Source organism: Pseudopodoces humilis, chromosome 19 (assembly GCF_049639895.1).
Source record: "Pseudopodoces humilis isolate 2021_Gansu_Grassland_sample_001 chromosome 19, ASM4963989v1, whole genome shotgun sequence".
In the NCBI taxonomy this organism is placed as follows: Eukaryota; Metazoa; Chordata; class Aves; order Passeriformes; family Paridae; genus Pseudopodoces; species Pseudopodoces humilis.
Window position 1 is genome coordinate 2,728,698 of NC_142218.1, and position 25,924 is coordinate 2,754,621.

At 48.7% G+C, this 25,924-nt stretch overlaps 1 protein-coding gene across 15 annotated transcripts in view; it reads right to left on the reverse strand.

Moving 5' to 3' along the window:
• The window catches only part of CBFA2T2 (CBFA2/RUNX1 partner transcriptional co-repressor 2), a 57,276-nt gene that overhangs the window by 24,170 nt on the left and 7,182 nt on the right, over nt 1–25,924 (reverse strand). Inside the window, exons 1-4 of one of the 15 annotated variants that reach the window (XM_088064509.1) lie at nt 21,670–21,720; nt 21,340–21,393; nt 19,679–19,756; nt 19,345–19,527 (exon numbers count right to left, since the gene is read on the reverse strand). The exons of 4 other annotated variants lie outside the window; for them this stretch is intronic. Coding sequence is in view for 1 of the 11 variants with exons in the window: in XM_088064508.1 (XP_087920634.1) it covers nt 21,670–21,685 (16 nt within the window). In the remaining 10 variants the exon portion in view is untranslated. Of the gene's footprint in view, nt 1–6,888; nt 6,909–11,885; nt 12,380–19,344; nt 19,528–19,678; nt 19,757–20,963; nt 20,983–21,245; nt 21,265–21,339; nt 21,572–21,669; nt 21,763–25,924 lie in introns of those variants that run through there. 10 more of the 15 variants (XM_088064510.1, XM_088064511.1, XM_088064513.1 and 7 more) reach the window with 10 other exon arrangements.

Sequence of the window (25,924 nt, forward strand, 5' to 3'; positions counted from 1 at the left end):
AAAAGCAGAGCTGTTGGAGCAGGCTCCAAGGAGTGACCCAAGGAACTGCACAGGGAACCCACAGCTCCCCATGGAGGATCCAGCACAGATCCACCACCACTGCTGGGCTTCTCAGGAAGGAGTCTGGAGAAGCCTCAGGGAGGGTTATAGGGTTCTCTCATCCAGGGGGAGCATTCCCAGGGGGTTCTGGCTGCTCTGCAGCTTCTCCTGTACAAGAACCTCTACACAGATGCTGCAGCCAGAGGTGTCTGAGCAGCGTTTGTGGTTTAAACATCCATCATAAGAGATTTAAGCCACAAATTCATCCCACCACCACTCCACAAACTCCATTTAGGACTCTGAGCCTTCTCCCTGCCTGTCTTTACCCTTTACCAGAAGAGCTGAGGAAAGGGCAATGTGCACAGAGCAGATCCCAGCAGGAGCCAACAGCTGCCGGCACAGCACACGCAGCGAGGCCACAGCTCCCACTCTGCAGCCCTGCCCTTCTCCCTGCTGAGCTGCTCCAGGAAATCCAGGTGAGCACTGCAGGTTTGGCATTCCCATGGCTTCCCCAGGAGAACCCCCTTCCCAGGGGAATCCTGCAGCTTCTGCACTGTGAGTCTGGTTCACCCCAAAAGCGACGGTCACCAGGTCAGCGAGCCTCCCTTTCCACTGCCTTGTGTTTTATATCCCAGCTCTCAGTTTCAGTAGGAAGAGCTGTGGAAAAGGAGGACGTTTTCTAGCCAATCCCATAAGAAATTTAGGAGGCGCTGAGATGGATGCTGTTTCTGGGTCAGGACAGTGAGCCCCTTTGCTGAAGGCTTCCCACCAGCAGTCCCTGCTGTGCTCACTGGGATCAATCCCTGCCTCTCCGAGGACAATCATTTTGGCTCTCAGAAAAGCAGCCCATCAAGCAGAGGCCACTGCACTCCCTGGCTAATTTTTAAACCCAAGCAGCTGAGGGTGGTGTGATACCCCTTATCACAGTGCCAGCAGAGCTCAGATCCCAATCCCACAGCTCTTGGCACTTCACATCCTGCCCACCCCTGTGCCTCTGCTCCCATTTAGCTGCTGGGAATGAGTTTGGCCACATGCAGGACAAGCTCCTACAGAAATGTGCATGGTCTGTACAAAAGCTCCCACAGATTGTTAGGAGGACAGCAAGGTTTACTCCAGTTTTTTGTCATCAGAGAACCCAGAAATCCTTCAGCGACAGCAGATCCTTCAGGAGAGACAGCCTTGTCTGTGCAGATGTGTCCTTACCCCCAGGCATCCCCGAGATTGGATTGGACCACAGTGATCCTGCCTCACTGGGTACAACAAACACAGGCATTGTCCATGACTTGGACAGGTCCCCATCCCACACTGACACACACCAGGGATCTGCACAGCAGGGCAGACACAGCCTGGAGCACCTCAGAAGTTCAAGCAACGCAAGGAAAAAGGGGAACAGCCTGAAAAATCATTAAATCTTTCAAAAGAAAAGGATGAGTTCAAACCCACCTTAAAATCACCCAGTGACTGAAGATTTGGGAGCTTTAAAGCTGATTACTAAAGACACACAGGAGGAGTTTAAAGTCAAGCTTGAAAACCATTTAAAAAGACATCCCTTTTGCTGACCTCCATGTTCCAAACCCTACTGCTTGATGGTTTGGTCCCAAACACTATAAATCAACCTTAAAATCAGCACTGACCTCAGGAAAGAACCAGTAGTGAGCAAATCTGGATTTCTTAGAGCATCACGAATATCACTGAGCACACAGGGACCTGGGCTAATGAGAGCAGGAGCAGCAGGTCTGGGGTTTAAGGGTAGGGGTATCCAGTGAGTAGAGAGTACTCCAAATGAGTAAAACACAAACTGGGATAAAAAAGTCTCTGCATACCAGGCAGACACAAAGCAGCAGTGCCAGCAGCTCAAGCACCACTACCAATAACTGTAAATAACAGCAATTAAAAAAAGCAAGGTCACTTCTGAAAGAAGTGAGATCTCAAGGCAGAAAACCACATTTAATCCATAACAACCAACGTGACCGCAGAGAGGCACAAATAATACCAAGGATACCCAAAGCTATTACAAAACCCTATATTAAACTAGAAAATAAACATCAAAACTAACAATAAACCTGTTTGTTAAGCACAGACCAGGTAGAAATCCTGACCATCTGGAGAAGGAAGCAGTCCAGAATAGTCATAGTCAGAGGGGCCAGTTCAGATGAAAACAATGGTCATTTTAGCAAAAACAAAACACAAACCAAATCCAGTGCAAAACAAACCACTAACCAAGTTCTACCACAAAATGAAGCAATCAAGGAAGGATACAGAAAAACATCCCCCTTGGGTCCCTGAAGTCATACCATTTCCAAATATAAAGCAGACTCCAACACAGTCTCCCTTCTCCAGATGGAGGCTGAAGAGAGGAGCTCACCACTGCCAGCCAGCTCCAGGGCTAAAGCTCCACCAGACTTTATCCAAAACTGGGCAAGTTGTCCAAGAAATCAAGGAGGAACTTGGGAAAGATTTGGGAAATTTCTTTCATCCTCATTATTTACAACCTCCTGCAAGTGCCAGAGGGGACTCCATCCCTCTGCCAGTGCCTGCAGGGAAGGTCAGAGCAGGGAGCAGACTCTGCTCTGTGGGACAAGAGGAACAGGCAGGAGCTGAAGCCCAGGAAGTTCCACCTGAACATGAAACACTTCTTCACTGTGTGGGATAACTCAGGGAAGGCAAATACCTCCCTCACTGGAGGTATTCCAGAAGTGTCTGGACACAACCCTGTGCCACGTGCTCTGGGATGACCCAGCTGGAGCAGGGATGTGGGACCAGAGGCCCCGCCGTGGTCCCTTCCAACCGGACCCACCCTGAGACCGTGTGACCAGGAGTGTCCCTTGCCCCAGAGCCAGGGTGGCTTTCCCAGGCAGCCCTGGCACGGTGCTGGCAGTGCTGCCCATGCCAACACCCCTCTCACTGCCCTGCTGATATTGCTGAGGTAGCCAAGCCTCACTAATGAGTCCCCAGCTCCCTGGCTCTGTGGAGAGCTCACTTTATTCACTTGGGCGCTAAGTGCATTCAGTGCTGCCCAGCTAATAGTCCCTGCCATCAATGGCACACACAGGAGCCCTGCCAAGATGACAATTCTGCCTCTTAAAAACACTCCTCACACTGCTACACAAATGGCTCTTCCTCTGTGCCCCAAGCCAGACCAGCCTGTGGGGAATTTCCACCATCCCCCAGAGCTGGAAGCACAGGAGGAACACATTTAGGGGTGTGTTTTGGAGGGGTGTAGGGGTAAGAGGTGTCCCTACACACCTGGAGCCCCACGAGCCAGCATTACCTGCAGAGTCCAGGCACAGAGAGATCAGGATGGACAGGAGAACCATCAAAGTTCACTATTTAGAATCATGGAATGGCTTGAGTTGGAAGGGACCTTAAAGATGGCTCTGTTCCAAACCCCTGAATGCCTTCCACCAGACCAAGCTACTCCAAGCCCTGTCCAACTGGAACATGAACACTGCCAGGGATGGAGGATCCACAACTTCTTGGTCTGCTCCCAGCAGAGATGGATGGACAGCAGTGACTGTTTCTGTTGTGCCTCCTTCCCCTCCCTCTCGTGGGCAGCAGAGGTGGAGAATTTCCATGCATAACCTCAGGAGATTCAGTGATGCAGGGACTGAAGGCTGGCTCAGCTGCTGCTGCACTTGCTTTCAACCCATCACACAGCAACACAGCACAGACAAGCCTTTCCAATTCACCATTCTTAGGGCTGTCCTCCAGCAGTTACCAGTAACCTGCATTAACCTGCTCCCCATCAGCTGGAGCACAGGGGAGAAACAAAACCACAAAAAGGTCAATTGTCAAAATTGTGAGACCAGAGCACAAAACAACCCAGCAAACCCCCAAGTTTGTTTTAAACTGCCCTTTTCCTCCCCTGGACACAGCAAAGCCTGTGACACAGTGCCTATAAATTTCCTTTAATGATGCAGCAGTGAGGCAGAGCCCCATCTGTGCCTGGGCACAGGTGAGACTTTTCACTATCGTGTAAGTGCAGGCTGCCTTTCAATTACACTCAGCAGCCCATTAGGCAAATTAGATTTGCATATGAGAGGATAACTAGAAAGTCAAGAAATAGGCCCTGAAGGAAAATACATTCTGTAAGCTACATGTCCCTGGGAAGATGTGGACAGGGAGTTTGCTGTTCAACCCTTTAGGGCTACTTTAGGTTTTCATGGTGTTCAGGTTCCTCTCAGCGCTGGCGTGGGTTTGAGGACAGCCTCTCCACCAGTCAGAACTGCAGCCAGACAAAGACATCTGTGTTCCCTGCATCCCCACCTCCCTAAAAAGATGTCCATTTCTGCAGGGCTTTGCATCATTTACAGGTTCTGCCTTGCAGTATGCTGGAAAGGAGATTAAAATATTACTGGTGTGAGAAAATGTCAACTGATTCCACCTGGGTTTCAATAATACCTCACTGAACTACAGAATTATTTCCAGCACCCTAAGAAGGTCCAGAGGGACATGATACCCAGTGGTATGGCATTACACAGGTGTCCCATGTCACTGAGGACACTTTTGTGGACTAAACAGTTCTGCTCAGGTGATCCTGAAGAATTCATCCGCCTGCACACACTTTTTTTTTTTTCCTGGTGAGTGTATGCAAAACAGAGACAACCTAGCTCATCTCCCAGAATCCAGATGGCACTTGCAAACCTTGTCTGTGTATCAAATGTTGTTTTTTAGATCAAGTGTCCCTGGTTGACAACACAGAACTTCACGATGCTATCTTTAGAGAGGCTTCTCTGCAAAGAAACACCCTTGGAGCATACGTTGCAGGAATATGCTAATGTGGCAGGGTGTTTTCAGCGACCACAAATGGATCTGTTCCTGGGAGCTCAGACACCCCACAACAAGCTGAGACTGGCTGGAGATGAAGGGTCACCCAGGCCCCATGGAAAAGATGCACCAACGAGTTAAAAATCTCAGAGAAAGGTTAAATTATACCACTGGAGAGATGCAGGATGAGCTCACATTAAGTGCACTCGCACACAAATTATGATTACTAAAAAACCCTACTAAATGAGTGAGGACAGCTCAAAACAGACAGCAAAATCCAAGACTTTCAATTCCTTGACTTCTCCTACAAGTTTAGAGATTCTTACCCTATTTCCTGTTCAGCTAAGTGCAAGGATCTTATAAAAACCCAATGATTTTTCTTCCTCAAGGTCTTCACTTCCTCCTCCACATTTCATGCAAAGATAAAAGCAGCACATGCAAAGTAAAAAAAAAATCTTCAAAACCAGCCCATTAATAAACAACAAAACTATACAAAACTTGCAATTTTACATATTCCTGAGATAGTCATGTTACCTTCAATGAAAAAAAATGGTGGCAGATGTTAAAAGAAAACATCAGCACACCCCAAAAAACCCACCCTGAGTTGTTTTCTATTCTCCTCAGCTCCAAGAACAAGAATCATCACCTGCATGTGAAAAAGCATGAAAAAACCCTGACTTATACACACTCCCCACTAAGCAGCAAAATGGCCTAACAAAAACCAAGAAAAAACAAAGAAAGCTGCAGAAACAGGTTATGGTACAGCTCAACCCTGGGATCAGAAGGTGACACCAACAGCACCGAGGTGGCAGAAATAACCCCTTGCGCCGCTGCTGAAAAGAACATTTCAGAACAGTGACATCAGGTAAAGCAGCAGCTTTTGAAAAAAGAAAGTGATCCAGGAGGTAGCTCCTTCCATATTGCAGGCGCTCACAGTAAACACCATATGGCCTGTTAATTTAATTAGGGAGAAGAAACCCCCTAAGTTTGAGATTTGACTTTGAAGGGTTTAAAACGAGTCTGAGGAAAATCGCTCGAGATATTCCATGAGGTTGCCTTGCCTCCTTCATCCACCTTGTGCCCCGCTGTACCTGGTACCAGGGAGTACCTGGTGGCTCTCCCCAGGCTGCACAGCACCTCTAAGAGCTGGAATCTTTTCAGAAGTTCACCACCTTCCCCACCCCTGCACCTGCACAGATGCTTCCCAGGAAGATCTGGGTGGTCCATGCCAGGCAGCCAAGCCAGGAGAGGCCTGGATCAGCAAGGAGGGACATGCAGTAAATAAACCAAGTAGTTCAGCTGAACACATCCTCTCAGATAGCAACCACAATTTTTATTTTAAATCCTCAATCTACACTGGCAGGTCCCACCTGTCAAAGGGAGGATGGAACTCATGGTGAAGGTCAATGTGACAAATGGTGGAGCACCAATGCCAAGACACAAAGGCAAGTCCACTCCCCATCCCTAAATAAGTTTACATCTGTAATCTTGAGATCAACCAACCAAACTCCAGCTGTCCCTAAAGACTTTTGTATCTGAGCAAAGTCTCAAGTGCAGTGTCTAATTCCAGACTAGCCATGAGACTCTGCTGAATATTCATAATGCACAGTGACATTTTATATCTTCCATGTCTCTGTGAGCAGAGAGGGACATCTCTAGGATCATTTCCAGCTAGAGGTTTGCTCTCCTGCATCTGCACCACGATGGGACACTGCAGCACCACTGCCTGCACAGGCAAGTGTCTGCACAAACTGCTCAGTGATTCTCCAGCAGGAACAAGAGAGGTCCTGTGCAAGTGGCTGCTGGGGCACCACCAAGAACACAAAGACACAAAAGGGGATGATTTCCTGAGGAACAGCCTCCCAAGCTGTAACAGCTGAGGCTTACAAGGCTCTGGTAAGCTCTCACCCTCAGCAGCCCCATGAGGCCCAGGCAGCAGCAGGAACATCTCTGTGGTGCTCCAAGGACCACCATCCCCTCACGAGCTGCTCTGCCAGGAGCCTCCAGCACAAACCTCACCAGCACAACCTTTAGGGCTCCCAACTGGGTAAGAGAAACCCGAGAGAGGTGTGACTGACCCACCTCAGGCCTGGGACAGGGCTTTGGCACCCAGGCTGCTGGGGCAGGGGCACAGAGGGAAGCTCTGCCCGATGCCTCCAGCGTGGGCACGAGCTGCCAGGCTCCTCTATTCCTGCCTGGCACAAAGTAGGTCAGGACTGTGTGGGCCGATCCCACATCACAGGACGTGCCCCACCTGTGCTCCCCACCGGAGATGCTCCGTGCATTTCCCAGGTAGGGCAGCAAGGGATGCTCCCTCCCCTTACCAACTGCAGCCCATCTTGTCTCCAGGAGAACCCAGGATGCTCCATGGCAGCACCACCCCAGGGGATACTTTGGGAGTTTTGGACTTTCATGGAACCTGCCGCCCCGTAGATAAATTGTACCAGAAGAAAATCACATTGTTCCTAGAAATGTGTAACCTCAGTTGGCATGGAGTTTCTCCTTGGCTCCTCAACAGCTGACTGCGGTCACAAATTAACATCCTACTTGCTTAATCATGTTTTCCTTTTCTATCCAGACCCAGGCTGGGATCTGTGTGTCCCTTTAATAGGTGTGTCACAGCAGCATGCCCATTTTCTAGTTAAAAAAAAAAAAAGAAAAGCCAGAAAACAATCCCAAACCCAAATAACAAAACATCTGAAGCCAGCAGACTTCTTCCGGCTAGCAAGGAAACCTCCTCTCAGGACACTGCAAAGATTTAATTTACTACCAATTGCCCTCTGGTTATTTTACATTTATGGGGTGGGGGCTGAAGAAAGGAAGAAAGCAGAGAGGGTGTAATTAGCTTTGCTTGTAAAATGTTCATCCCAGTTGTAACAGCAACTGGAGCCTATGGGGGGCTTAATAGATTTCAGGGTTTTGTTGAAGCTGAAGGGTCTGCGTGGGGTGGGAATAAAAAAAAAAAGGGGGGGGAAATATTAAAAAAAAAAAAAATCAATAAGTGGCTCCTACATCTTGCCACAGCCCCATATGGAAGTAATCAAGCACAAGGGTGGCAGCTGGGGCCAATAACAGTCACCTGCAGTTGAGGGACGTGGGGGTTTGGGATGGGTTTTTAATGCTAATTTGCTGGCGGAACAATGCGGGCGCGGGCTCAATGGGAACAATGGCTGCACCTGGCGCCGCGGGCAGCGCACGGATGGGGCCGGCACATCTGTTCGCACAATGCCCGCTCCCCCCGCAGCCTGCAACAGGTCCGAGCTGCAGCCTTCCTCAGCCACCCCTCCGGGACGCTTAGCAGCACTTTCCAGCGTTTTTGGGGATTTTTTTTTGGTGGAAGGGATGGTTACGCGGCATCCCGCCGGCAGGTTGCGGCATCCCGCTGCCACTAACGAGGCGAGGAAGGAAAACTGGCTCTTGGCTTTGAAGATCTGCAAGTGGTGGTTCTTCTACACGGTCTTCTGGCCACCTGTGAATGTTCTCCTTCAATACCCCAAGTCCTGCTGCAGCCAGCAGAGATGGGAATCCCTCGGCCGGGAGCACGCCGAGGAAATTCAATACGCCTTATTCTAAAACCTTAAGCTTAGCTTACAAAAATGCCACTGCCCAGCCCAATAAAAGGCATGATAGTTACACTTTAAAATGCTTTGAAACCTCTGAAATCGCTATTGTCCTGTCGGATGCAAGCTGCTGACACACAAAGCCGTGCTAAGGTCAAGGTCCTGCTTCAGAAAATTGCTTGCAGACCCAGGAACTGAACCCAAGCCTCTCCGTGCTGCACTTTAACTGTGGGATCACCGCTCACCATTTCTTCCTGGCTCCTGCTCCCACTCTAAACAAAGGTTTTTCCAGCCATTCCCTGAACGCTGCATGAATTAAGGCAGTCTCCATCATAAAAATAAAAGTTGAACAGACTCCCAGAGACCTGCAGTGACGCTGCCTCCAGGGACTGCTCCGGAGTGTCTGTCGAAACACATTTCATACCTAGCTCCTAACAAGCAATCAGATATGGAAATAGTCACTAGATAAAGGCAAGCTTACGATCCAGCCCAGAATGAGTAGGGATAAGCCAGCTCTTAGAATGGGAAAAAACCCAACAGGCAACAGATTATGACCATCTCCTGCTCAGATTTAAAAACTAGCCAGCATTGACTTAAATCTGCTGCATGTGCCCAAGTCCTCAACTGACTGTTCAGCTCTCCAGCTATACTATAAACATCACACATACACGTCAAACAAATCTTGTTTTTTGTCCAAACCTTAAAAAAAAAACAGATCTGGAGAAAACAAGAAGCCACCTGGCTCCCCCATTCCGTCCCATAACCGTGGGAAAGCGCTGCCTCCCGCTAAATGCTGCTGCTGGTTCCTGCATTTATGGGTCAGTTCGGGGACTGGAGGGCTGATTGACATGAAAGCTCAGCTCCTGCAGTCAAACCACACAAACCTGTCAAACCAGTGATAACCTCTATAAGCCAAAATCCACCGTGGGCGATGCCAGACAAAGCTCTGTGAAGCAGCAGTAAAATCATTTGGGACTCGTGCTCCATGCGACAGGCGAGGCAGCATTAAGTGAAACCCCGCTCTCTTGGGGACACCGGTCCTGTAAGACTGAGAATAAACCAGAAAATAACCCAAACCCAACAGCCTGACCCAGGGTTCACGTGAGCAAAGCTCCCTTTGCTCTGGCGGGTTTAAACAAGCCTCTGCAACACCGGCAGATGCAAGTTGCAAAAATAGCAGCATCTTGGAAGTGAGCAGGGGCTGTGGCTCCAGTCCCTGGGCAGAGCAGAGCCTGGCTTGGCAGCACTGGTTTGGCCTTTTCACTATTAAATGGAGTTTCTGCTCTTTTCCTCAGGGCATTCCCTGTGTAATAGAGTTCTCAGATTAACGATTTATTCTCCTTGCCTTCAGCAATTCTGCTCCTTCCTCAAACCCTTCAAATCCTTCCCTTGGCTTAGCTGCACTTTCCTGTTGGCAGTACTTACTCAAACTGCCTTTGCTTTACTCCTTTTTCCTTGCTTCCCACACTGGAGTCTCTGAGATTTGCATTATTTGTGTGTTTCTCTAACTGCTGGAGGTGCTGGGCTACCTGCCTGTGAAGGGCACACAGTCATTTCAGTGAAGTCTAGGTAGCTCCAAAAATAAGACTAAACATCTTTTTTTATATTAATAGTGAAAAATCATGTCAGCCAGCAGACAATAGTGGGGGGAAAAAAGCGTCTGCACTCGGATGTCCTGCACCATTTCTATAAAATTATTAGGACTGGCAACAGTTTCAAGCCACCCTCTTCCTCAAAATACAACCACACTCTCATCTAAACACTCAGCTCATCAGGCACCCTAAATCCTTTTTAAAAATAAAGGAGCCTGAGGAAAAAAAGAAAGTTTCCTGCAGGGCTTGAGCAAGACTCTACCAAATTAGATGTTTAATGGCCAAATCGTGCTGCCCTGATGCCGGCAGAACTTCCGTTCACTTAATCAGGGCTCGACCTGCCAGGAGACCGCAGGAGGAGCTGCTCCTACACCCTGAACTGTCCTCACAAATCCGGGAAGTGTCCAGGAGAGCAGCACTACAGGAGCACGGCTCTTTGCTCCCAGATATTATCACATAATATCCTAGATATTATGGCTTTGCTGGACATTTTTGGGGTTTCAAACTCCTTCATGCTGGTGCACTTTGAGGCACTGAAGTGCACGCACTCCTCTGCCTCCTCTCTAGGGACACACAGGAGGTGTTTGGTGAGTCTCTAGAAGCAGATTTGTAATACCCAGTATTTTTAAAAGCCTCTACCCAAATTCTTGCATGCTGCAAAAGAAGGAAAACCTTAAGGTGGCTCATGGAGTGGCCAAAGTGGCTGAGCACAGAGCTGCAGCCCAAGCACACTGCCAAGGAGCCCAGCCAGGCTCTCCCTCAGGAAAACCCATCATTTGGCATGTTTAAAGCTAACCTGGACAAAGCAACATCAAAGGGAATCATCCTGCACCAGGCAGCTCAGCAAATATTCCTCTCTTTCTTTTTCCAGCCTCACAACAAGCGATGCTCAGCCAAATTTCATCTCCCCAAACTTTGAGTGCTGATTTTGGTGCATCTCCTGGGGCTGGGCAGGATTTCTCCAGCAAAATAAAACAGACTGAGAATCACTGCACAGGAGCTGAGTGGTGTAGGGGTCAGAAAAAGCAGGTAATATTTGGGGGAACAGCTTAAACATGCAGCAGAGGGATCTTTACAAGCTACACCAGAGGGTCAGAGGACTAATTTCAACTGCTGAATCTTCCCAAAAGACAGGGAGGGGGGAAAAGGGCAGGTTTAAACTAAATATGCAAGAACCAGGGATTACAATAGAAAAAGAAAAAATACAGCTATCTACAGCCTGACAGTGAGAATACATAGGGGAGGTGTGTTCTGCTATCACAAGATTGATCTGGGAGATTTAGATGCTGGGAGCATCAGTTGCTGCTCAAGGAGTGCAAAGACAAAAAGGGAGCAGCCTCTACCACAATGCAGAGAAGCCCTGAAAACACGGGGAAAATTAAGGAAATTTGGGAGCCAATGGAAGAAATCCACCTCTGCAGTTTACCCCCCACCCCCCCAGCTTCAATACCAGCATACAGAAACCAGAGTAAGCCTAGGCATGGCAGAAAAACACGTTCTGCTAAAACACACAAAACCCTTCCTGCTTTGCCATTTCCCCAGAAAACACCAAATCCCAGCCCTCTGCTCATGGAGGGGGGGGTGGGGGGGGAAGGAAAAAAAAAATAAAAAATAACCATTCCATAGCAACCCAGAACGAGCTGTACCGCAGCTCTCCTCAGAGAGAGTTTAGTGTTTTTTCAGCTGCAGAATCCTCACATGCAGCCGGCTGGGCTATTGAAGTTTTCCCCAGCACTGCAGAGGAGCGAGGCAAGGCTGGCAAAGCGCTGCGGCCGCCGCTCCCGGCCTCTCCCCGTACCTGATCCCGAGGTGGGGGCTCTCCCCAGCCCGCCTGCAACAGCCGAGGCGCTCCCCAAACCTTCCCGGCGGCTCCAGGGCTGAGCATCCCCCCGAGCGCCGCTTAAAAATAATCCCAGTCCTTGCTTACCCTACCCAGCGAGGTTGCGAGGATCCAGCTGCTGTGCAATACACCTCGTTTCTTTCAAATAGAAAGAAAAGCGCTCTTCCTCCTCCTCCTCCTCCGCCGCCCGTGATCTTCGAGCGCAGCCGGAGCCCAGCCTGCCTTCTCCTTTCATTAGCTGGACATGTGTCAGGTCCCGCACATCTGCGATTTCTCACTGCCTGGAGCCGCCTGTCCGATTCCAGGGAAACACAGATGGATCCCAGATGGGAAGGTCCTGCCAAACAGACCAGCTCTCCACCTTGCCAGAATACCCAGCTTAGAGGCACACACCCTCGGCTCCCTGCCTGCTCCCTGCCTGCGCCGCGCTGCTGCCAGGCTGCTCGCCAGCTGATGTCACCAGGCACACACCTACCAGCGCCTCGCCGCCCGCCTGACATTAACTTGTTAAATACACCGAATTTGTTTATGGCCGGCAGCAACAGCCAGGCACAGGCAGGAGCAAAAGAAGCCGCCGCTCTCCCCAGAGCAGCCCTGCCTTGTGCGGCACCGGGGGCACAGCAGCCTCAGCCCGAGCCCTGCGATTTGGAAATCGGGATGAGCTGTTGGCTAAAGCGGCGGATTCATTTCCCGAAGGTTTCCCCATGCGCGTAAATCTTCGCCGCGAACTCCCCCCAGCAAGCCCGGTGCCGGAGTTTGCGGCGCTGGAAAGCTGGCATGTGTTAGCAATTAGAAGCAACAACAAGATAACAAGATACTGATGTTGCAAGGGTACCAAACGCGGACTGCAAAATTCAAAGGAAGAGCAATTAAATGTGTAACACACTACCCGGCTCGAAGAGGAAGTGTTAAAGGAAAACGTAAATCCGAAATGTTTTATACCGGGAGTAAACTCCAGCGGGGATGTCAGAGCAGCGAGGGAGGCTCGGAGCAGGAGCCCAGCGGGCATTTCCCCCCTGCCATGGGCGCACAGACCCCCCGGTAATGCTGCCAGGCTGCTCCCCGAGGTGCGGAGTGAAATACACACATTAACTGGAGGCCCCTGACTAATCCCATCAGCCCGGCACCATTCACCGCCAGCCGGGCGCTGGGCAAACACGAATTTACACGGCAGCATTCCTGGCCATGTCCCGAGCGGGGACAGCCACCCCTGCAGCCTGCCCAAAGCACCCTGCTCCAGCATCCCACTGCCAGCTCCCGGCAGGAGAGGCAGTGCTCGCATTCTGCCTGCACACCTTGCACAGACACACAATGTCAGAGCTCAGGAGGGATCCACCGCTCCAGTCCGTACAGCTGAGCAGCTTCAGGTCTTGATCCTTTCCCAATCTCTGCAGTCAACAACACCCTCTCTGCAGGCAACACCGCCTTTCTCTCCAGCTACTTTTTTTGAGAATCAGGGACTTCAATGCTTTCCCAGCTCAGCAAACTAAGACCCTGCCACTGCCCGAGCTGGGGGATGCTGCTTTTTCACAAGTCCAAAAATCATACATGCCAAATTGTCCACAGCAGGCATGACTGGATAGTTACTTGTTCATAGCAAAATGCTCCTTTTTATGAAATTCCCAGTGCTCTGGCAGGCTACTGCTAACTGCTATGTCCATAAACCTGGAGGTACTGCCCCCGGCATCTCACCTAACCCTTCACCCTGGCTTCTCTGCTACTTATTCCTAATTAGTTTGAGGTACCTCTGCTTCCCTTTGGGAGGGGAAAAGGCTGTAAAGGGAGAAAACTTCTTTAAAGGAAGCATTAAAAAGCTTTCTGCAAGCAGGCACAGCATGAGATCCTGAACACAGCGGCCACCATCTCCTCCTGCAGAGGACAGGCCTCCCAGTACAGGCAGGATGCTGCACGATAATGGGGCAGCAATTTGGGCAGGAGACTTTGGGTGCTGTAGGAGCACATGAAACTTCCCTGGCTGGGCAAACACATCACTCTGAGAAGAGCAGCCTGGCTGCAGGCAGAGGGGGCACAGGTTTACACCCCTCCAAACCTCACCCAAGAGCAGTAATTCCACAGTAATTCCACAGTTCCTGCTTCAGTTAGGAAAAAAAGAAGTGAATCGCATTCAAGTATCAGCACACAAACATCTGGAGCATCCCACGAGATGCTCAGGCAGCAAAACAGGTTGGGAAGAGGCAGAGCCAACAGTGCCTCCCAGCACCCCCTTCCAGCACCCCAGTCCCCACTGGAGGGGCTGCAGGCAAAAGCACCTCAATAAAACATTTAAGTTCAGAAAGTTCAGCTCGCTGGGGCTTCTGACACTTCGGATGGAGGTTGCGCAAAATATTGAAGCTCTCAATATTTCATAAGCTGGGATGGAAAAACCATCTCTAAATTACACAGACAATGAAGGGAGGCACAACCCAAGCAGCTCCACCAACACCAGAACGAATAAAGTTATTTTCCTATGGACTTGCATCTCATGCTTGGTTCCCTGGCACCTCACGCTATGAGGTCCCCAACAGGAGCCGTCCCCGGCCGGGCCGTGGTGACAGCGGTGGCTCTCATGTGGATTCTCTGATGTCTTCTAAGCAAGCTCATGTTGCAGCTCTGTCCCCACTGGAGATGGTACCAGGCAGATGGATGCAGTCCTGTGCTCCCAGCATTAAGAATCCAGCATCAGACACAGCTGCTCCCCGTCCAGCCCTGTTCCAACATCTCCAAACCAGCCTGAAACTGGGCAGTGAACTCAAAAGCTGACTTAGGTCTGAGTGTGACAGAGGGGGGGATGCTGAATGATGAACAGCAGATGCTCCAGAGATGCAGCCTGGGATCTGTCAGGTCTTTGGGTCAAAGCCAGAAGAGAAGTACCCTCAGAAGGCACAGGGACAAGTTTGGGGGGCTTTATGTGAAATAGGTAACCAGCACCAGGTGTTTCCTCCCCTCCTTTTTTAATCATATTTCAGCTTAAGGACCTGAATGCTTCACACAAACAAAAGCTGTCTACAACTGTGACAACGGGGTTCTAACTACCCTTTGTCAACCCACGGCCAAATAAATCTCTTCAATGTTTTTACAACCTAAAACACTTTGAAATGTCAAGAACTCAGGTCACTGCAAGTATTTTAAGTGTAGTTACAAGGACTTTTTAAACTTTTATGAAAAGGCACACAACTCTTTGTCACGGTTTCCACAGCCCAGTGTCCACCAAACTCCACCATCCTCAGGGGAGACATCCCCACCTCCTACCAGGGAGGCAGGAATATGCCAGACCTCATGGCTCACCACTGGAGTAAGGAAGATGGGTGTGTGCTTTTGGGTTCTCCAGGTATAAAAACTATGGACACCAGGGTGCCCTGAGTGGAAGTCATTGCCAAACCTCCTTTGAAAGGCTCGTGGATTGTGTCTCACACATGATCCATGTGCCTCAGCTCACCCAAACCGTGAGATATCCCTAAGCTCATTCCTGAGCTCACCACTGCCAGAGGCAGGTCCGTTAAGTACAGAACCACAAAATCCCACAGTAGTCTGGGCTGGAAAGGACTTCAAATCCCATCCCATTCCACCCCCTGCCATGGCAGGGACACCTTCCACTGTCCCAGGTTGCTCTAAACCCCGTCCAACCTGGCCTTGGACACTTCCAGGGATCCAGGGGCAGCCACAGCTGCTCTGGATAACCTGTGCCAGGCCTCCAGGTTGCTCCAACCCACATCCAACCTGGGATGGGGAGTCCATGCACATGTCATCTACTGATCCCATCACTGCTCCCAAGAGGTTTATCTGCTCCTAAATATGTGTTAAAGCAGATTTTGCAGCTCAGACATGACGAGCACAGCGGAAGGAAGCAGAACTGCAGGCAGCATGGGGAGAACTGCTTTCCCCAGCTCACCATGCTAATCTGCTTCTGTTTTCTTCTCCTGGGAATGTTCCATGGAAAGAACGATGCAAGCAAAGTTTGAACACTGGGAGCTATTGATACCTGCTGCTCAGTGTGGTTTCTGAGGAAAGCGAGGAAATCTGAAGAATTTTTCCAGTTTGCAGTGGAATTTTTATGCCTATCACAGCCCATTGCCACAGTGAGCACTAGAGACCCGAACTGCTTCTGATTTCTCTGCTATTCCACAGATATTTCATGATGTGCCTCGGCTTTATTTTTTGCCTGCTGTGTTCTTACCTCAGAAAGAAGCTTCACTTGAATTCAAGGCAACCCTGGAAAGCCTTTGCCTTTTTAAGTTGACCACTTTCCATCGCACAGAAAAATAAATCCAAATGCACTAAGGCAGCCAAAGCCATTTATCAGGCTAAGTAGAAACCGTAAATTCATGCTAACTGGAATCTGATGGAAACCAATTGGGATCCTCCTCCAGGCTCAGGTCTGGCAGGAAAGTCAAACATTTTATTGCCTTCTTTATGCCTTACAAGACAGTGGAGCCAAGAAGGGATTGCTCCCTTTGAAGTGATGCTGGTGGGGTTGCAAGGGACACTCAGTGACTTGAGTTCAAGCTCAACCCCCAAAACAGAGATCAGACCTCTCCATTCCTGGCAAATTTATCACATTTAACAAACATCCTCTTTTCAATACATCCATTATTTGAATTAGCACACGGCAGATTATGTTAACAAGCTTAATTTGTCACAGAATCATGGGGAAAGGTTTGAGTTGGAAGGGACCTTAAAGCTCATCTCGTTCCAATCCCTGCCAGGGACACTGTCCCAGGCTGCTCCAATCCCTGTCCAGCCTGGCCTTGGACACTCCCAGGGATCCAGGGGCAGCCACAGCTGCTCTGGGCACCCTGTGCCAGGGCCTCAGCACCCTCACAGGGAACAATTCCATCCTAATCTCCTGTCTAACCCTGCCAATGCACACCCTCTTATCACTTCCAGGCCCTTATCCAAAGTCCCTCTCCAGCTCTCTTGGAGCCCTGTCAGGCACTGGAAAGGGCTCTAAGGTCTCCCTGGAACTTTCTCTTCTCCAGGCTGGACATCCCCAGCATTCCCAGCCTCTCCTCAAAGCAGAAGAGCTCAAACCCTCAACAAAATCTAAATCCAATCACATTTTGCCTCCTTCAGGATTAAGCATGAACAGTGTTTGGCTTTTGTGCCATTTCAATCTTGCCCAGAGAGGGGGAAAACCACATTAAAAGTTGGCCTTAACTGAGCTGGAAGAACTTTACACCCAGAACATCCACAATCAGCCATTGCCAAAAAATCCCCAAAACAATCAGGGGGAGCGAAGATGCAACAAGAAATTAAACACAACTTGAGGAAGTTACTGAAACTACTCCTGGCTACCCCTTAAGGGAGGGGACACACATCACCTAAGCACATGGTGCTTTATTCCTGTGGCCACATATGTAAAGAAAAAAACATGCAGGAACTGATGTCCTATGCAAAAATATCCCCTCCAAAACAACAAACCAATTCCTAAATCTAACACCCTTGCTCTGATTAGAAATCCAAGCTTCTGTAGCTGTCACGGGTATTTAAACCAAACACAGAAATATGGAAAAAATGAGTAATCCTATTTGGAGAGAGTAAAATCCAGCCTGCAGAGGATTAATTCTAGTCCAACAGCCCTGCAGCTTGACAGTATTTTCCAGATCAACAGCAGTGCCATTTGATTACAGAGATTTGTTCAAATACATACATCCACTCCCCTCCAATTGTCATTTTGGTGATTCTCAACTTCAGCTGCCTGACACACAGACCAGGAGCATTCCTGGCACTGGAAGCTGTGTGGATGGAGCTCTGCTGCAGCTCCCAGACACCTCTCCACTACTTCAGAAAACTCAATTTCCTGTCTAAATCTCAGAGCTCTGCCCCACTTCCTTGCAGGACCATCCTCTTTAGCACCTGTTTATGGTGCAGACAAGCTTTGGAAGCTGAAATCCTCCCTTCTTCAGGTGAGGTGGTGGCTTGAGAGCTGTGTCCTGGATCAGGCACCCTACTCAGGGCTCCCAGTGCTTCTCACCACCAGATATGGAAGACCATTTACAATAAGCACAGGTTAAAGCCCAACACAGCAGCAGAATTTGGGGTTTTTGCCTCATCCCAGGAGCCACTGTGAGCACTCAAATGCATGTGATGGATCCCAAGCCCCTTCCCTACACCAGGCTCACTACATCCCAGCTTGCTTCCAGCACCTCCCTCCACTGGTGCCTTCCCTGCCACCAGCTCAGGTTCTTCCCCTGAGAATTGCTTTTCCTTCTTTATCTTGGGCTCTTTTAACAGAAGCCTTTTTTTCCCAATTTCACCCTGAGCTTCCCTCTGCTTCAGGCCCTGCACATATGTGAGGGCTGCTGGGGCTCTGCTCCTTTCCCTGTGCTTCTGAGGAGGAAAGTGGTACCTCCCTACCATGCAGCCACTCAAGGAGGTTCTTTCTCATTAATTAGCTGTCACTAACCTGGTAACCTTGATTAAAAATATCCCAATTCCAGTCTCCTTTAAAAAAAAAATAAATCCCAAGTTGTTTTGTTCATTACACCCAGCAAAGCCACCAGCTGAGGATTTTAAGCAAGGCTTCCCAGTAGCATCCCAGGTTGTTGGCTTTGCAGGTTTAGCACCGAGCAGGGTTCCCTTCCTTCCAGCCTCAACCAATCAAAAAACACATTTCAAACGTGTTTTTCTGCTAGATTTTCCTACATTTATTTTTTACCCATATTTTCTTTGCCAGCTCCCTTCTCCTGCTCCCCGCTGACCCTTTAGACCTAACAAACTCTGGCTTTGGGGAGAGAAAAAAGAAGAAAGAGCCCAGCGCAGCCCTTTGCGCCTGGCCCGGCATTCCAGCGCCGCGCTCCCGGCTCCACAAAGTCTGATTTAGGAGCACTGCTGGGAGCTATTAGTTTACGAAAGGCCCAGCACGCCCACCCAGGCACAGGGACGGCGAGAGGCTCCCCTTTCACCGCTGCCATGTGCCTCCCATCCCGCCCGGAGCGCTCGGCGAGGCTGCGGCCGCGCTCGGGGCACGGAGCCAAGGCTCAGGCAGCCCGAGCGAGGCGGCGCAGGGGTCAGCGGAGAGGGCTGGAGATCGTCCACAGCCCCGTGCTGCTGCAGGAGAGGAGATTAATTAATGGGATGCTCATTAAGAGAGTTCTGCCTTCACCCAGACTCTCCTTTTATCCTGCCATTGTTCCTTGTTGCCATGTCCTGTAACCACTTTTTCTTTTTTGTATCCTTTTTTCGTTTCCACTAGCGTGCTTTTAATCTCTTTTTATAATCTGCTTTTTTGTCTTATTTTTGCTTCCCTTCTCCACTCTCTGCTTCCACCATCTCCAGGCTCCTTTGTCTGCCTCCATCCCTTCCCTGACAGCACAGAGAACACCCAGCAGCCCCAAGAGCAGGTCCTGAAAATCATCCCCGTCCTCCCAACCATTGGAAGAAGCCCTTGGAATTTGCTGAGCAAGCTCAGCCACCTGCCCAGGTGTTGCTACCTGACCCTGTTACCCTCCCAGAATTAGAGCATGCATTAGACTCCCAAAAATGTGTGGCATGGGGAACTTAATGGCATGTTCTGCCAATAGGTGCCAGACTTTGGCCAGCTCCTTACCCCAAAATGCCTGGTGTGGCTGTAAAACAGAGTTAACGCCCCAAAACTGAAGATCAGCTCAGTGGTGGGAGAGGCAGTGAGAAAGGAAAGGGGAAAACAAGCAATGAGGCATCGTTTTGGAGTCATCAGGGTTTTGACATTCTCCAACTGGCTTCTATTAGCATTGCATCTGTGTTTGGGTGCCTGAAGGAGAAAAAAAAAAATACAAGGAAAGACTCATTTCCAGAGGTACAGAGCTACCAGCAGGTTTTCTGTGCTGCCACTGCCTCTGGAGCACTTGGATGCAGCTCAAGGAGGACCAGGCACAGTGAACAAGGACCTGAAACTTTATTACCTTCCCCTCCTGCCGGAAGCAGAGCCTATTTGCAGATTTACAGCTCGTGTCAACAGGAAGTTCGTGTTTACAAGTTTCCTGGAAGAAAAGCCAGCATTCCTGTCCTCCACCACAGCCCGGTGGGAATGCTGCCTCTTGGGGGAGTGTTCAGATGGGTATGGGAGACAGGAATGAGTTTTAGCCATGTAAAACATACACACAAATTGATAAAGCTATGAAAAAAAGGAATAAATCTGAAGGCCAGAAGGAGAACAGTAATTCAGCAATTTGGTGGAAAATGCACAGCAAGACAGCACAGCCGTGTCTGGAAAAATACTTTTGTAGCATCTGGGATTCACACTTCAAAGAAGCAGAAGAATTTTAAGAGGATGAAAAGCTATATTCAATCTAACATGAATTTTTCTCCTCTGGCCCAACTCTCCTGTCATTCCCATTACACTGTTCCTCCAAGAGTCACAGCCAAGCTCAGCTGGTCACACTGGGGTGGGGCCTCCTCTCCCAGTAAAGGCATGAATGGTGTGTCTGGTGGTGCTGCTGGATCCACCAGGACCCATCCATCCCCAAGCTCAGCCCCAGATGGAGCTGAGGACATTGTTTATTGCCTTCACAAACTGGAGCCCTGGGCCTAAACAGCCCTATCTTGTGAAACCTGGATTTTAAGTCTTGCCCTTTAATATGGTTATTAAAAGAACCCTGAAACCAAATTTTAAAAACCCCAATATTTGTTCCAAAATTACACAAAACAAGAGGACATGAGGACAGCCAAAGGTCCAGCAGCCAGAGCTCTACCAGGATGCCAAAGACCCAAACCAGTAAATATTTATTGAGGCTGTGCAGTTTAATAAAGACAGATACGGAGTGCTTAGGGTGATCTCCTGAGAACATAGTGCTCCCAAGGAAAGCTTCTGCCTTGACAGGTGGATATTTTCCAATAGAAGGATGACCCAATCACAAGATCCCTCTGAAACAAACCCATTCAACACCACACAACAGGTACAGAAAACCAAGTCTCAAAAAGCCACACTTAGCTTCTCCCTAGAGAAAGAGCTGGAGAAAACCAAGCTGGCAAAGCACTCCACACCACCCAGCCATACCAACTTCCAGCACTTAACATGCAGAAGTTTGAAACAACTGAGCTGAAGAGGAAATTCAGAACTGGTGCAGGCATCAGGTCCTTCCAACACCACCACAGCTGTCCCCAAGTGTCCCCAGCACAGATTTAGGGTGACCCCCCTCACCCAGAGCTACACGTGTCCACTCATTCCCTGGGTATTTGAGCTCTTACCACATCAACCAGCAGCACTAAGAACAAAATTCCCAGTAGAATCAGAGAGATGAGGAAGAGAGAGTCATGCAAAGGTCCCAAAACTTGTTTTTCCACCCTAAGTCCTTAGCAGGAAACCATTACTGAGGAGCATTTCATTCCATTTCACATGCAGGTGTCACCATCGCTGTGCAGGAGAATGCAAGTTCAAAGGGAAGATTTTGCAACAGGCTGAAAGGAGCATTTGCTGAAAGCATCCCATCAAAGCAGGCAGGTGTCTTCTACCCCACACGGTGGACATACGTGTTCAGACAACTTCAAGAGCCAGAAAAACCCAAGCATCTGTATGTGAAGTTAATTTACATACACAGAGAGGAAAAAGCAAGAAAATAATTACCTTCAATCCAAACCTCAGATTTACTAAACTTGAAATTTCAAAAGTCATCAAAATCTTCATTTTCAACACCATGAGTTACATTAAAGAAAACCAAAAAATGACTCAGGGAGAAGAATAAGAAAAAGACAACTTAAAAAACAACAATAAAAACCTAGAGCAGGAGATAAAAAAGAGAGATTCATCAGCAAAACTCCTCTAAGGTAGGGTTGGAGTTGAAGGCAGACACAGTTAAACTGCAGCATTCTGGAAAGAGCTAATTTGATTTGCCTGTCACTAGTGGGTGGGAAAAAAAACCTCAAAAAAACTAAAGCAGCTCAAACACACATTTACCTCCTCTTTGTTTCATTAATCCTAGCCAGGGCTGTGGCTGAGGTGAAGCTGAGTTTACTGCCCCTGGGCCGGCTCTGAGCTGTGCTCTGCCCAGGTGAGCCAGCACCTCCTGGGGCTGCTCCTAACTTCTCCCAGCTGTGTTTTCCCCATGTCCCAAACGTCTCCACCTGGTTCTGCAGATGGAGCAGCTGCAGTTGAAGGCAAACACCTGGTGAGCCACAGCCCTGCCCTGCCTTGCAGGGGGAGATCAGAGCTGCAGCAGCTCCTGCCCTATTTAAGGCCCTTTCAGGGTTGTAAATGTTGTGTTTGTGGTTAATAATCTGCCCCCTTTGAGCCTAGGAAACCCAAATTACTCAGCTGGGCAGCTTTACACCAACCAGCCACCAAAAAATCTCCTGAAGATGTGGAAAGGAGTGCTAAATCCAGCACAGGTTCTACTCAGAGCAGACCACCACTGGATGCTGCAATGCTGGTACCTTTACAACAGCTGCATTTCTGACACACCAGCTTTGGGCTGCACCAACCCAGCCAGCACAAGAACTGCAGATGTGACCAGGCTCCCTGACAGGCTCCAGGCTGGCAGGAGGCTCCCCTGGGACAGAGGAAGGAAGACCCTCATCCCATTCACTGCTGGTGTCTGACTTAGTGAATACTTAGAAATTCCCTTCTCTAGAAAAATATTTGACAAATACTCATCCTCCAGGGAATGTCATGATGAGCAGAACAAGAGAAATGTTTTTTAAGGGATTTTTACAGCAGTCATGTCAAGTAACACCTCTGTTTAAGTCAATACTGCAGTCTGAGCAGGCTTTTAGTCCAACAGTTCATTCTTCTTGGAGACTCCTTAACACTGAGCAGCAGTGTCATACAACTACCTGGTTAGCAGTGCTGCTTCTGCATTTCTTTGCACCATTTTCCTCCAAGTTCTTGGTCAGTGATGGCAATATTTATATTAAATACACAAGGGTATATAGCTATAAATTACAAACTGGAGAGACAGACAGTACATTAAAAAAAAAAACCCCAAACCCACTTCCCAGCAGGCTCCAGATATTTATTGTCACTAAAGCACCAGCAAAAGAAGTTGTTTTTTACTTAGCAGTAATTTTCAAGTGACTTGAATTGAATTCAGAACTGCAGTCACACAGGAAAAAAAATCCATGAGAAATGCTCAAGGCCAGGTTGGAATGGGCTCTCAGGAACTTGGGATAGGGGAAGGTGTCCCTGTCCACAGCAAGGGTTTGGAACAGGATGATCTTTAAGGTCCCTTCCAACCGAACCATTCTGGGAGTCTGTATAATAAAATGTTGGGGAAAGGGAGATAATTTAAGCATTAAATTAAATCTTGCAAGGCCAAACTGACAAGAATCAGTTCCAGAAAGCCTGCAGGGTCAACTTGTATTGACTATAGAAGATCCTTGTGCAAATTAAAAGGTTTCCCTGCCTGTTTGTTTCGGCATATGGGAAAGCTGCAAATTCATTCCCTGAGGTTTGCATGGAGGAGGCTGTTAAATGCCAGGACGAGTCTCAGGACTGGGATATTTGCATGGTAAGGAGTGCTGGAGGTGCAGCCTGCTGCCATTCTCCCACGTGCTCAGGAGTCAAGTCAAATCAAGCTGACATTTGTAACAGCCCCTCTCGGGCCTCCTTTCCAAACACCTGCATCCCTGTGTCTCCTGGTCCCCCAGCTCCTGGTTCTCAGTGCATCTCTGCAGGCAGCAGCTCACTATGAAAATGCAGAGTGCCTGTCTTCCTCACCCATGCAGAACTGCTAATCCCAGCAGGATAATCCTGCTTTAATGAGAAAACTATAGAACCTTTGATAAAGCATATAAATCTTATAAAAGCCCTACTACAACATTCCTTAGTCTCTGGGACAGGATGACCGACCTCTAAAATGAATTTTGCATGTGTCTGTCTCAAGCTGTGGAAGGTAACACGTGGCAGGGAGAGCAAACTGCTCCCTCTTGTTTGCAAGACACCATAAAGTCTGTAACAGAGCCGGAGGCAAATTTCCCATGCCTCTGGACACGTGTGCCACTCCACCAACAAAATACCTCATGCTCTGCCTGCCAGGAGCCAGGGGACACTGTGAGCTCCCACTCCTTTTCTCCAACTCACAGCACACCTCCCCAAATGGGAATGGCCATCATAGAGCTGACCTGCCCCAAGTCTGGCTCCAAAGGTCCAGTCATTTCCTACAGCCCAACAAAGAAGCTGGGAGATGGCAGGAACTGCGTCAGAGCCAACCTGGGCTGCAGCACAGCTGCTGAGCTCCAAGATAAACTTTGGAGCCTCTGCCAAACTGGGAATCTGTGTCAGGTTTTGTATGACAAAAAAAAAAGAAAAAAAAAAAAAAAAAGAAAAAAAGATTTGAGAACAATTCCTCATTACAACTTAGGTGTAGAAATCCACAGACAATTTTTTCTGACCTCACAAGACCTTGTTCCAGCACCAGAGAAGAACCCAATGAATTGACATTTCAACACTTTCTTTTGCCCTCAAGTACAAACACACAACTACTGAGAAAAAGCAGTGATGCTCTGACCTGACACGACCAGTCGTGTTGAGGGATAATTCCTGTGCTGTATCAGTGACTGGAATTACCAGGGCTTTGCCAACAGCTTAATGAAATGGAAACTCATGCTCCCACTGCCAGAATTTGTTTGTTGGGCTATAAACTATTTAGATGCCCTGAATATTTTGCTCCTGTGTTATAAAACAGGTGTGAAGAGGTGCATCTCCATTCAGGGAGCTGCTGCTTGGAGCAGCATGGAGCTGTCCACTGGCTTGTCCTTCACCAAAAGGGGCTCTCAGAGCCTGGATGGGGACTGGGTCACACCTGCCCAGAGTCCACCTGGAGCTGGAGCAGCTCTGAGTGGTGCTGCCAGGTTTTCCAGGCCTTCCTGAGCCACCTCAGCCCAGCAGGAGCAGCAGCAGGACAGCAGAAGTGCAGTGCTGGTGGAAACTGAGGCAATTCTTACACGTGCACATGGGAAAAGGGAAGATTCTGTGCCAACCAAACGATTTTGTTTGGTACCTGTGAGACTGAAGGCAAGAATTCCTGCATGGATCAGATCCTGGTCTTTGGTGCTGAGCTGTCCTTACGCCTCTAGGACAGTCTTCAGCACTGATGAAGGATTAAGATGTGGTAAACAATGTTCAGGAGCAGTGACTGAGACTTCTTGAGTATTTTTTCTGAGCATATTTTACCATAAAAACGTAACAAATTTAATTCCATTGATTTTATCTCAAACTTAGCTTTCTTAATTAGAAGTAGAGGGCTCGAGGGAAACTGCTGTAATTATTAAATGAGAAATAAAACCTGATGAACACAGTAACTGCAGTGGCTGAAAAGCTAAGTAAAACTGGTAGAGGACAAATCAAGAAATATCTAAAAATCACCTGCTCAACAGTTTGTGTGCTCTGATAGTTATTTACCTATTCACATGCCCAAAGAGGATTTATTCTCCCTCTTGCTAAAATTAATGTTACACATGGAAAAAAAAAGGGTTGTTCAAGGAGACAAATATATCCAAGAAGAAAACAGTCAGAGAAGCACCTGGGAATGCTTTTGGAGTACTGCAGTGCAAAACCAAGACTTTCCTTCAGAAGATTCCATCAAATTAACTTCTAGGTGCTCAGCATGCCTAGATAAAGAGGGAAAATCAAGCCTTCATGGAAAAAAATCATCCCCTGGGGGGACAAAAGGACACCACCAGTGTATTCTGGAATGTGGAAACTCAGGTGGGCCGAGGGCAGTAATCTGAAGTCAGGAGTTTTGCAGCAGAGGGGTGAATAAATGGATGCAGGTGATCCACCCCCAGCTCCAGTGAGGTGTGGGAGTGATAAGAACAAGGCACTGGCCGTGTGTGCTGCAGCACAGCTCCTGACCCGTGCTGCTCCAGGAGTGGCAATGCCTCTCTGGAAGAACATTCCTGAGGATGACACAGTTTCCCAGCACCACGTAAAGTACAGCGTGTCTCCTTACTCACCACGGAAGGTGATCCATCAGCATCTGTAGTGTGAAGAGGGAGACAAACAGCAGAAGGAAAGCAAAGTGCTAGAAAGAATTCCTGGCTAGAATTTGCTGCTTTAAATCTTCCCATGAACACGGGCTGTGAGCTGCAGAACGACACACTCACACCGGGAAAGCAAAATGGGTACAAGGCTCCCATCCAACTCAGATTTAATGGCAGAGAAGATAGATCTGCTCTTTGAGAAAAATCCCAATTGTTGATTTCTATTTTGTCTG